Source organism: Lipotes vexillifer, unplaced genomic scaffold (assembly GCF_000442215.2).
Source record: "Lipotes vexillifer unplaced genomic scaffold, Lipotes_vexillifer_v1.1 scaffold1106, whole genome shotgun sequence".
Classification (NCBI taxonomy): domain Eukaryota; kingdom Metazoa; phylum Chordata; class Mammalia; order Artiodactyla; family Lipotidae; genus Lipotes; species Lipotes vexillifer.
This window is the reverse complement of record NW_006776601.1, coordinates 335,681-348,777: the sequence shown is the minus strand read 5'-3', so window position 1 is coordinate 348,777 and position 13,097 is coordinate 335,681. Positions and strand designations below refer to the sequence as shown.

Here is a 13,097-nt window from a genome sequence, read left to right as displayed (position 1 = left end):
TCATCCCATGATGTGTTATTCTCACTTCCCTGTGACATAAATGTTCTTTTGAACTAGTCTCTGAGACCCAATCCTTTCTTTTTCTATAGCTTTCTGCTTTGCAGGCGGCTGCTGACGCCTGACACCCATAGGGTTAAACCTAGTTGCTGAAGCCACCCCCTCTTCCCCTCCCAGTCCCCCTTTTCACAGTAGCCTGGCAGCTGTCCCAACTGCCTACCGAAGCCAAATGCTTGAAGAGAGAGAGAGTAAGGAGCCAGCCATGAATCTCTTCCAGAAAAATGAGTTCAAGGAAACTCCTTTTTTACCTGTCTCCCCTGAAGAGGTACCACCTCGACCCCCCAGCTTTCCAAAGAAGCCATCTCCGGTGAGTCCTCAGATTCAGTTCTGTCTCTGGTAGGAACAGACTTACTTTTTTGGTTCTCCTCCTTGGCCCCTGGAGCTTCACGCTGAGCTGTGTTAAGAGTATTAAAAACTATTCTCTCTTGGAGTTAGAATTAACCTGTAAACCAAACCTAAACAGAAGTTTCCTTTAACTTAGGAGAGGAAGCAGCAGAAAGAGGTAGTTAGAGTTCTTCAGTTGGTATCCAGGACTTGGCTGTATTTCATTGTATATTCTGAGTTTCTCTGGGGTGGAAAAAAAGCAATTTGAATGTCCAGGGAAACTTGGCAAGTACTCCTTTCTGGAGAACTGTGTGTGATTGTTCTTTCTTCACCAAAAAAAAATCTCAGCCCTTAGTTTCCCCTGTGCACAGAATCTATGCTGACCACCAAGAGAAGTTTTAGAATAGATCTAGTTTCTTTTACTGTGTTCCAGTTTACAGTGGGAGAAAGGACAGAGAAACAAGGAAGTAATAATAATGTTTTACTTTATACACTTGTTAAAGCACTTGCCAATTCTTATTCAATCCTCATATCAAAATCCTGTAAATGGAGAGGATACAGACATACTAGCCAGTATTTACTGAATTCTTACTACAGGCAAAGAGGTAACTGTAGTAGTATTCTAGAGGTGGTAGTTTCTTTGGAATAACAAAACTGAAGTATAAAGCCAAGTGTGGTGACATGGCCTGGATCAGTATGTTAACACAGCCAGTGACAGTGTTACATAGCTGTAGTAGAAATGTGTTAACTAAACTTCAGGTTGCATGATTCTCGAGCTGTGAGCTGGGAAGGTAATAAGACTAATTTATATTGTCTTCCAAGCAAGTTTTTATCATACGTTAATGTATATTAATATTTTGGAGGGTTGTTTTTATATATCCATGTGGATAAAAGAATGAATACATTAATTTATTTAGTTATATGTTTTCTGGTCCCAAAGAATTTGAGGCTGCTTACAAAGATGTATGTACATCTTATGAATAAGAAAAGGCAATAAAAATCTCATGATAAGATTCGATTGAACCAAGGACACATATCTCCATCCCCCTCTCATATTGGCTGGGCTATCATAATGGGTAAGGATTTGAAATAATACATGATGTTCCTTTTATTCTGACTGATACAGTGCATGAAATAGTGTAGTCCTTTTAATGCCCAAAAGGATTAGCATGAAAATGTTATAGAATCTCTCTTTCATAGAAAGAATGGACATTTAATTTGACAAGATTTAAGAACTCTCTGCCTAAGGTCAAGGTGATCAGTCATCTTACCTTTAGCAATCTGTACTAGGCTCTGTGCCTGGCTTCAGTAGCCACTGAATGGGAAACCTTCATATTGCTAGGATTTCCCCCAGCACAGTGAATGGGGCAAGTGGAAACAGAAAGGTTAATCCGCACAGTGGAGCTAAGCAGGATACTGACATCTGAGTGTGACTGCCTGGACATCAAGTGCTCCATAGGCCAACTCTTTGTTCTGTTCCTGAAAATAAGTATGATTATTCTCCTACCCAGAGCCCCAGGCTTTTCGTTTAGTACTTGTGGGAAGATGAACAGGTCCTGGTGTCTAATATCAAGGAATGCCTGAGCAGTTTCATGTTAAATGAATTGAGGAACAAAGTAATATTCAGAATAGCTTCTCACTGCTAAATCAGCAATGCAGGCACTTTTAGTGTGATACTGGCTGTTTCATGAAGAGCAGGGGCCATTGTTTCACATGACCTGTCATGGCAACTTAAAATAAATGATTTTTTTCTGTTGTGGAGCAATCTAATGGTTTAAACAAGGAAATATAGTTCATGCTTGAACCATTGCCTTTTTGTTTCTTAGAAAATCTGTGGCTCCAACTATCCACTGAGTATTGTCTTCATCGTGGTGAATGAATTCTGTGAGCGCTTTTCCTATTATGGCATGAAAGGTAATTTTGTGTCCTTGAGTCCTACTCTTCTCCACTCACTCTCACCCCATCTTTGTAACAACCTATCTCATATGCACTTATTTCCCTTATCTACTTTTTCTGCCTTCATCCAATTGGTCCTTTCCTTTGGTGAAGACTTCCAAAAAATGCCTCATGGGATTTCACCTACTAACTCATACAGGCCAAGAACAGAAAGGCCAAATGGAAATCAGAACACAGCCTATGAGAATATGAGTGGAAAAACTCTCATCATCGACATTCCATTCTTCATTTCTGTTCCTCGGGTCTATGGGTTATATAATTGCTGGGAAGGAGAAGGAAGGGATATTAGAAGCCCCATGTTATCTTTTGGATTGGCCTAAATGATGCTATGTACACATAGACTGAAGGGAGGAGTATTGCATTTGTATACTAAGCGTAGCCCCATTTACTCCCACAACTCCAAGGGGCCCTGCTTCTACTGCCCAGCAATCACCCCTCATCACTTCACTGATAGGAGTGTTGAAGGTCAAGATCAACTTCAAAGACCATATCAAATGTTCTTCTGCTCCATAAATCATTATAATGCATCTATTTTGTTTTGTCTCTCTTTTTTTGCTTCAGCTGTGCTGACCCTGTATTTCCTGTATTTCCTGCACTGGAGTGAAGACACTTCCACATCTGTATACCATGCCTTCAGCAGCCTCTGTTATTTCACTCCCATCCTGGGAGCAGCCATTGCTGACTCATGGTTGGGAAAATTCAAGTAAGGATGATGGGAGGTCACAGTCTAAGAAGCTGCATGTATTAATTGTGCAGAGACTATCACTTCTAGCCTCTTGCTTCCAAGCAAGAACATACTTATGTCATCCATGACAAATAAGAATCTCTCTCAGACTGACAATACAGAAAGGTTTTGTCTCTTCATTATCAGTTTTTCTAATATTTTTATACCCTTTTCAGTCAGCAGGGTTTTTTTCTTTTATCTAATTTTAATCTACCATTCTGTAATTTAAGACTAGTTCTTGTTCTGATCTCAGGTGACAGAGATTGCTACCCACAAGAAAATTTATAATTCAATGTAGTTATTTGATATACTATCCATCTATTCTCTAGATTGAGTCATCCCAGCACTTTTACTATCTTCTTATGAATCCCTCTTTTTAGCTTTTTTACCATCTCTGTTTCTCTTCTCTAACCTCCTTCTGTAGTTTCTTTCTTAATAATATAATAAATATCTTCATGAATTAGACTAATGGTCTGTTCAGTTCAGTATCTTTTAAGTCTCTGAAAATAGCACCAAGAGATATGTTTGGGATAGTGTTACTTTTGTCCCCTATAACATCATCCTCATGGGCTAGAGATGGCTCTTAGATATCTATCACTCAGGTATTTTCTGTGGACTTGTCATCTATGGAATTGTCTAAATTAGCATTTCTCAAAGTGCATTCTGTTGAAAGTTGGTTGTATAGGATCTAATGAATGTTATGTGGGAACATAAAGCTCTCATAGTCAAATAAGTTTGGAAAATGCTAGGCTGAATAAAGCTAAAAGGGTATCTTTACTGCATAACTTCTTACAGCCTTTAACATGTGAATTCATACTATAAAATATCCAAGAGGAGGTTATGGTATGTAGTATTTTCCAAACTTATTTAACCGTGGAATATTTTTTCAGGATTTCTTGTGGACCTAGTGTTCCAAGGAATCCTCTTTAGTAAACATTGGTTTCTATCTCATTTTGGCCTAGATATATTCATTCTAAAGTTTTTAATCAGCACCCAATATAGCGCTACAACCACAACTAAGTACTAAACACAGTTTCTTGCCTTGGGAAAGGTATGGCAGGTGGCTGAGATCTATGTTTGCTCCTTATGTAGTAGTAGTTACCAAGTCCATCCAGATAGAGGGTTGGCACTATGTGCAGAAAGAAAGTATAAACCATGGTATATAGTCTTCATTCAGTTATAGAATAAAAGACTCACATATATCACGTAGTAATTTTATTTATTTTTAAAATGACTTCCTTTAAGATTGAAAAAGTATAGATCCGAGATTTGGTAAGTAATAGCTTCCTGACTATTTCAGAGGAAATTTAGCAACCTCCACTTGTGCCCTCAATCTCAATCCTTTATGAGGTACTTTTAATTTTTTTTGAATTTATTTTTATTGAGGTATAACTTACATAAAGTACACAAATCCAAAAGTCTTAAATGTACAGCTGGATGAATTTTTACAAATGTATCACCGTCACCTAGATCACTCTCCTTGGTGTCTTTGTACCCTCAATACCTCTGTCCCTTTCCTTCAAATTCTTCCTCAGAGACACTCTTGTCCTGTACCTAGAAGCAAGGGCAAATATGAGACCTTTAAACAAACAAAATTATTGTTAACCTTTCTTTTTCTATCTTCTTTGTCTTATTATCACTACCTTCAGATTTTTAAAAGAATCACTTATTATTTGTTGCCTTCCTTTCTCACTCTTCATTATCTCTCCTTAGGGTACAGTAATGTAATGCATTGCAGTAGAATCCAATTAGATTCAACTTAAGCTGATCGAGTTTAATTCAGTAAATGTTTATTGAGCAACTTCTATTTGTCCAAAGAACCATGAGGGATAAAAAGATGAATAAGACATAATACCTGCTTCATGTTGTTCATATTCAACTAGCTTTAATGCAAAGCAGATTATGGTAAGTGAAATAATATATAGTATGTCGTCTTTTTATCCTATTGAAATTCTTCTCTTTTAGATCACTGGTAATGATCTCTTTGTTATCAAACCCAGTGGTCTTTTCTAAATTCTTATTCACTTTGAATGTGTTTTAACATTTTAGTCTGTTATCACTCCTAAATTCTTGAAACTTCCTAGGCTTCTCTAACACTGTATTTTCTGGTTCTTTTACTTTTTTGGATTCTTCCTCATTTGGCTTTTCTTTTGCTTTTTGTTTACTTTACTCTTTCCTGAATGTAGGCATTTCCGCAGTGTATACCTTTTACCCTCTTCCCTTTCTCCAGATTTTCCCTCAGCAGGCTCTGCGGTGTCAATTTTACCTATATGCTAATGGCTCCTCAAACTCTGTAATCTTAACCTGTCACTCAAGCGCCCTTATGCATTATAACTGCACATTAGCATTCATCTCATAGATATTCCACCTTATCCTTTCTCCTAGCTTTCCTATACTCCCACATCCAATCAGTTTTCAAATTCTGCCAATTCTATTTCTATAATCTCTCTCACATTCTCCCTCCTCAACACTGAATCCCACGGCCATCAATCACCACTACTCTAGTTTTGGTTTTCATTAGCCTCTAAATTGGGCTATTGAAATGGACGTGTACGATGTTTTCATTGCTTCCCATATCTTTTGTTCACAATTGAGTCTATGCACTACTGTCAAATTAATCTTCCTAAAAGAAATCTCTGTTCATATTACTACTCTGCTCAAAAATTTCTGCTAACACACTGTCTACTAATCTCATCCAACTTACCTTTCTGCTCTTATTGTCATACTCCCTTTCAAAAATGTACACTAGAGAAAAACCAAATACTAATACTTACCTAATGATAAACAGGGACATTTCTTTGCCATGTCTGTTTGCATAGTTTCTACTTCATGGAATCTCCTTCCTCCCCAGCCTTCTATGTCCAAATCCTTTAAGGCTCAGTTCAAATTCCACCTATGCAATGGAGTATTCTCTGCCCCTAACCTTTCACCACTAGCCAGAAGTAATCTAAAGTTCTCTGAACTCCTTATTTTTTACCCTCATGTGACATTTACCAAACTCTGTCTTATCATAACTATTGTATATGAATCTAATACCTTATTCAGACACTTAGAAGACAAAGTCTCATTTATATTTTTATCCACAGCACCTAGAACAGTGCCTGGTATATAACAGGCCCACAGCAAGTGTTTCAATTAATAAATTTATTCACCCTCAGATACTCAAATGTAGGCACAAGACTGAGGTAGGTGTGGGCAGGTGTGAAGATGACTTATTTTGTTGTGGGTATTGTGATTGCTTTTTTTTTTTTAATCTCTACTTCAGCTACTTTTTAAAAATAAATTTATTTATTTTTGGCTTAAAACCAGATTCATTTACTATATCACAATTCTGTAAGTGAGAAGTGGGAGCCAGTCAGTTGGCTTACAGGTCTGGGTGTCTCCTGGGTTGGACTCTGGAGAATAATCTACCACCAGCCTCATTCGTTGTTGGCTGAATTCATTTCCCTGTCATTGTAGGTGCTTATTTTCTTGCCATCTTTCAGGTGGAGGTGTCCCCTTTCCTTGACACATTGTTCTTTCCATATTCAGGCTATCAGTATGGTGTATCAAACCCTTCTCAAACTTTGAATCTCTTCCCCTTCTGTTACCAGAGAAAAGTCTCTGCTTTTAATGGCTCATATGATTAGATCAGGCTCATCTAGTTAATCTCACTATCTTACTGTCAATTGTGTCATATAATATAACATAATTAAAGAAGTGACATCTCATTATAGTCATAGGTTCCAGGGATTAGGGTGAGACATCCCTGGTGGGGGGGGGGGCGCGGTGGATTTCAGCAATTCTGCCTGGCACCATGGCATACGACAATAAGGGGTAGTGACAAAGAGCATTCTTATGTCAACATCTGCTTTGTGCCTCAAGAGTAATAGCCTTGATTACCTTTGACACTTGATAATAATAAAAGAAATATTTTAGGGCTTCCCTGGTGGCGCAGTGGTTGAGAGTCTGCCTGCCGATGCAGGGGACACGGGTTTGTGCCCCGGTCCAGGAGGCTCCCACATGCCGCGGAGCGGCTGGGCCCGTGAGCCATGGCCGTTGAGCCTGCGCGTCCGGAGCCTGTGCTCCGCAACGGGAGAGGCCACAACAGTGAGACGCCTGCGTACCGCAAAAAAAAAAAAAAAAAAAATTTTTTTAATAATATGGGAATTTTTATTTGATGACAACATTTTAAATTAATTCCTGAAATAGAAGAACACCAACATTTGTGAAAATATGAGAAAAGTTCTGTCCGTTTATAGTAAAGAAAATATTTCCTCTTTTTGAACAAAGATGATTTTTTGAAGCTCTATAAAAAAAGAAATAGGATTATAAAAATATCTAAGTCCCAAGGTTCCAATACATTCTGCTAGGTGTGTGACTTTCTGGATAGTTTCCTTTTTCCTAAGGAAGGAGCTATTTGAGCATCGTGTAACTTTCCACTATTAATTCTCTTGGAGCACGAAATTATCACCTCTGTGTATCCTCTGCATTGCATCCAGGGCAACTACACTCACATATTAAGGTAGCAGGCCCAGCATTTATCTATAAATTTAGAGCCTTTCTTACTGTGAAAACATCATGGACTAATAAAAAAAACATCTAGGAATTGTTATGAGTTGCCTGAGATACTTTCCCCGTAAATTTTTAAATTATTACTTAATTTTGATATTTCTTTCTTTGGAAATAGATTCTTGTTGATTTTACAAGAAACCATAAATTCTTAAGGAGTGATCAGTCAACTATTTGCTTTGCACTATTTCAAGCGAACGACAATATTACATGATAATAAAGTAGTGAACTTCTTAAATTAGACATGTGCATTAAAACAAACCCTTCCTGGTTGGAAACCCAAGTGACTGTCATTAGCCACTTTAGTATCACAGCAGGTTACACAAATTATTATTACATTTAATTAGCATCCTGACAAGTTGAGGAATTCTTTACCCGCACTCAGATTACACACAGAAAATGATTTGAAAGCATTTCCTGCCGTGAAAACACCAACGCAAATCAAAGAAATCAGCTCCAATCTTATCTCTATCTTGACTGTGTTGGGTCTTCGTTGCTGTGTGCGGGCTTTCTCTAGTTGTGGCGAGCGGGCTTCTCATTGCAGTGGCTCTCTTGTTGCGGAGCATGGGCTCTAGGTGCATGGGCTTCAGTAGTTGTGGCACACGGGCTCAGTAGTTGTGGTGCACAGTCTTAGTTGCTCCGTGACATGTGGGATCTTCCCGGACCAGGGCTCGAACCCGTGTCCCTTGCACTGGCTGGCGGATTCTTAACCATTTCACCACCAGGGAAGCCCTGTGGTTGCTTTTTAAATAACAAAACTCTTTGGGGATGAATTGGTATCTCTTTCTGAGAGAAACTGAGTTGGAGAAAACATGAGTAACTTGTTCTATCGGGGTGTGTGTGAGCTCACATGTACAAAAACAATGATGACAGTAACATAAGTATTTAAAACTCCTCTCCTTTTCTTCAGATGTTATCTTCAGGATAAGAAACATCCTATAACATTAGAAACATCTGAATTTAGTAAACAACTTCTATTAAAAGTGCTTCCTCTGTTTGCAGTCGCAGAATCATAGCTTTGTTAAGAGAAAATGGGTACCCAGGGTCCCTGACTCTTGTATAAGGAACTCCCTATGTCAGGAAAGAGGTGAACGTTTCTTCAGGACTACACACAGGAAAGAGTAGCCAGTGGATATACAATGGAAAATAAAATTTTTAAGCATGGACACTGGCTTTTTATGATTTCTATAAACATCTACTGAGAGGGTTAATTACATGCTCAGATGCAATTTTTGATGCTTAGTTGCTTTTAAGAGAGAATAACATTTTTAGTCATAGTGCCTAGTGTTGGTTTTTACCTTGTGACCTGTGCCTATCACTCTGGACTCCTGATCATGGCAATCAGTAAAAGCCACTCTCTTAAATGTGTTTATTGCCAAATATGCTTTTGTATGTCTTCTCTACAATTTCTGGTTTTGTTTTTTGAGTGTGTCTATAGCATGTCCTTCCCCCACTATTTTTTTTTTTTTTTGTCTCTTCAGAGCTGACCCTCTTTATGCTAGGTCTCTTCCTCTGCCATCAGAGGAAGTATGTATAATAATATATGCCTACTGTACATACTCCTTCTCAGTTCCTAAGCTTTAATTAAAAATGTCTCTGGCTTTTGATATTCTTACAGTTAAATAAAATTTAAAACGTCTTTCTCTTCCCTTTCCTTTTTCCACATTAACTTGTTCATGATAAAACTGAAGGAATGCTGGGCTGTAAGAAAGTGGAAGTTCTAGACCTAATCCTAATACTAATTAGAATGTCACCTTAAAAATATCCTTTGACTTCTCTGGATTTAACTTTCCTCATTTGCAAATGGAAGATTGGTCATCTATCTAAAACAGATCTGTGTCCTGTGGTTGGGATTGTAATGACCCCAATGACTCCATTTCAAATGCAGAATTTCCAAGTCTCTCTTGACTTCTCTCTCCTTCTGTTAAAGTTCTCTGCCATTAACTTCCTGTCTTACATTCTTCACATTCTAGACCAATTCCCTAAATCTTTCACCTAGAAGGTTGCCTGTTTTCCTTTTAAGGCACTTACACTTCTCTCATTCATTTAGTCCAACAACCTGATATTGCCCTGTTCTCCCAACGCAGACTATCACTCCAGCTCAGACTCCTTTTGTTTTTTCTCTGTGATGATTTAGCATAGATCATCTATTTTGCATTCATAATTGTTGGCCTTTTTTTCAGTCCCTTTTTATTCCCTTTCTTTCTATTCATTCTTTTTATTCCAATGAAGGGAACTTTTCTCCATAAGACACTACAAGGTCTTTTGGAAAAGGCTGCCCCTTCCCCTAATATTAGCCCTGGTTTAGTCACTCAGCTTTCTTATCCCCTGCTTCCCATTATAAACCCTCTAAGATCCCTTCCCTGGAGAGCCAACCTAGGAAGGTTAGGCATTTAGAATGAGAAATCCACATTCTGAGATTTCTGACTTCTCCAGCCTCTCTCTGCTACCTTCATTCCATTCTTTATATTCCACATTAGCATATAACACTTCAAAATCACAGAAGTAAGCTATATAATTTCCAAGGTTCCTTCTAGTATTAATATTCTACTTATATATAGAGAGAATACTGGTGTCCTAATACAAATAATACACATTGTATATTTGGTAGTATGCCATGTTTCAGTGTGTATATCTCTACATATGTTCTTACTGGAATTCCTCACTCTTCTACTTCCTGTTTGTCATTCAGATTTTTTTAAAAAAAAGCATAACAACAAGTTCCTATCAACTGCATGAGCTATATCACTGGAAAGTCTGTTCAAAGACCCTGGTTCCTTTCTTACCCTTGGGAAATTGTCCATGAGGAAACTGTGGTGGGGATTACAATTAACCCAAGTGTTCAGACTGAACCTGAGAGCCCTTTACCTCTCTATATATCCCAGTGATTGTGTTTAGAGAAAGTTCTTTGTGTTAACCATCCCTTTTTTCCTGTTTATGTGACATTCTTTCTTGACCCCTATGGATTTCTAGAGCCAAAGACATTCCTTGGAAGAAACCTCAGGTCAAAGTATCCTGTTCTTCTGGTTCTCCTTACTTAAAACATTATCGCTGGCTACAAATCCAACCTGGTCATGACATATCTACACAAGATCGGGGTACTCTGTGTTTGTGTGGGGTTAGTGAGGGAAAAGAGAGAGCAGGTATGAGAAAGGAATGTCCATTATCTCTAACACTACAGGGTAAAGAGTTACTGTCTCTTTTTCTAGACTGTTTGTTTCATTCACCATTATAATTTCTATTTGCATATTTCAGGTAATTCTTTCCTCCTCCACCCCCTCCTTCTGCCGCTCCATTTATCCTGGCACTGAGAATAGTATGAACTTTGAGTCTGTAATTACTCAAATCTCTGAATTCTGTTTGTAGACTGACTGATTTAACTCTCTCAACAGGACAATCATCTATCTCTCCTTGGTGTATGTGTTTGGCCATGTGATCAAGTCCATGGGTGCCTTACCAATACTGGGGGGACAAATGTTACACACGTGAGTAAAATCATGGAATAAACTAAACCACTTTTCCTCCATTGGGCAGGTAAATGTCTCACACATTCATTACAGATGTTTTTCTGTCTTCTTACCAATGATGTCCCTTTATTTTCCAATCTGTTTTAATACCAAATTGGTTAAGGAAAAAACTTTGACCAGTTGAACTCTTTCCTGCTTCATCTGAGCTCATTTGTTTTTATTAAATATTTGGGGACTAGTAGAATGCCCAGTTAGTATCCTTTTGATAAAAACTCTTCATGTGCTTGAAGACATTAAAACCTTCATGCCCTCCATATTCCCTCACCTATTCACCCATCCACACATTGTACCTTTACCAGAGTTAAAAAAAAATGTCTGTGATATTTCCTTATAATACATTGTAGAATTCATTTTCAAAGCTTGGATTATTTCCATTTATGTGTAGTTCCATATATTCCAGTTGCTCTATCCCTCTTTATTAAGCTCTTGATGTTTATGATGCCAGAGACTCTTGATAGATTCTGATATCTGTTGGTTCAGTCAGTAGAGAGGATTAGAGTTGTTCAAGAAGCAGGTCATACATATTCATGTTTATACTGTGCCTATATGTGTATTTTCCAATGAGTTAAGAATTTTGTTTGAAATTTAATAAATATTAGATACCTCCTTATTTTTGTCTCCTCAGAAATCAGTGACACTAATCCTATTAGTTATGACGAGTTTAACATTTTATTTTGTGGTTACTAAGGATATGTGGGATAAGTGTTCACAAGGTCATTCTATTGAAGTGTCCCTTTGACTAAGACAAGATTGAGAACCAGTGCTTTAACTTTGGAGTTCCTTCAGTATCTGCTTCTATCTGTTGTGCACAAGGGGTAAATGAAACTATCAGGGACAAATCTCACCATGTAATGTATACTTTCTGGCAGAAACTCAAGGATTATAAGTGTACCTGAGTCTCCCCTAGGATTGAAGGCATATGGAAAATGCCCACAGTGTAGAAATGTGAAGGAGGTCTTTGCCCTTGTACACATTTTTTTTTCTCTTGTAGCTCTATATTTTATTTCTACAGTTGTGTTTAGTATCAATATGGTTAGTACTCTCACCTCTCCATTTCAGAGTCCTATCAATGGTCGGCTTGAGTCTAATAGCTTTGGGGACAGGAGGTATCAAACCCTGTGTGGCAGCTTTTGGTGGAGACCAGTTTGAAGAAAAACATGTAAGAGTCCTGTAATTTCTGTGTTTTTCAAGAATGTAGAGCAGGCATCAAACGGCAGGTAACCATTTGCCAAGATTGAAGTGATCCACTAGTCAGATCACATCTGAGGAGCTGTGTTCAGTGCTGGGTGCTGGTCATTAATAGAGGGAAAAACTGCAACATTTCAAAGGAAAGTGACCAGGGTGGTAGATGGACTAAAAGATGCTCTTATGAAGAAAGGTTGAGGGAAATGGAGATATTTATAGCCTGGATAAGATAAGAATTAAAGAGAATATCTTAGCTGTCTATAGATATTTGAAGGATGTCAGTAATTAAACCAAAGATCAATGGCTGAAAGCTATAGGAAGCTAGCTTCTGGCTTGATGGGAAGAAAAACTTCAAATAGTTGGAAGTAGCGAGTTTACTCTCACTTGAGGTACTTAAGAAGATACATGGTAATCACTTTGGGAATGGGAGGTGATGAGTAGTATGGAGATGATTTAAGCATCTCTAGCTTTGAGATTCTATGAAAGGGGAAAAGGACCATTTGGAATAAAACAGAATGAGTTTCTCTAGATGAACCTGTTTGTATGATCATTCCTTCTTTTCCTAAATACTTGCCACTGTCAGTGGGAGGGGAAAACAGTATGAATAAAGGTAAAAATGGGCCTGTATAAGGAAGCAGTGACAACTAGGTAAGGGAAGTAGTCTATTCTTAGATCAGCCAACATTTCTAGCTTCTTCTTTTTTCCTCTCAGTTTTCTTTTTTGGCTGTCTTCATGTATTATTCCCTCTTCTGTAGCTAGTTACCATGTTTCTG

The 13,097-nt window shown here is 38.0% G+C and overlaps 1 protein-coding gene across 2 annotated transcripts in view; it reads left to right on the top strand.

Annotated features, from left to right (window-relative positions):
• Nucleotides 1–230: 230 nt before the first annotated feature.
• The window catches only part of SLC15A2 (solute carrier family 15 member 2), a 34,802-nt gene continuing 21,935 nt past the window's right edge, over nt 231–13,097 (top strand). Inside the window, exons 1-5 of one of the 2 annotated variants that reach the window (XM_007450499.1) lie at nt 231–364; nt 2,208–2,295; nt 2,899–3,040; nt 11,005–11,097; nt 12,199–12,298. In XM_007450499.1, the coding sequence (XP_007450561.1) occupies nt 260–364; nt 2,208–2,295; nt 2,899–3,040; nt 11,005–11,097; nt 12,199–12,298 (528 nt within the window). In that variant the 5' untranslated portion in view covers nt 231–259. The remainder of the gene's footprint in view (nt 365–2,207; nt 2,296–2,898; nt 3,041–11,004; nt 11,098–12,198; nt 12,299–13,097) is intronic. The other variant, XM_007450500.1, reaches the window with a different exon arrangement.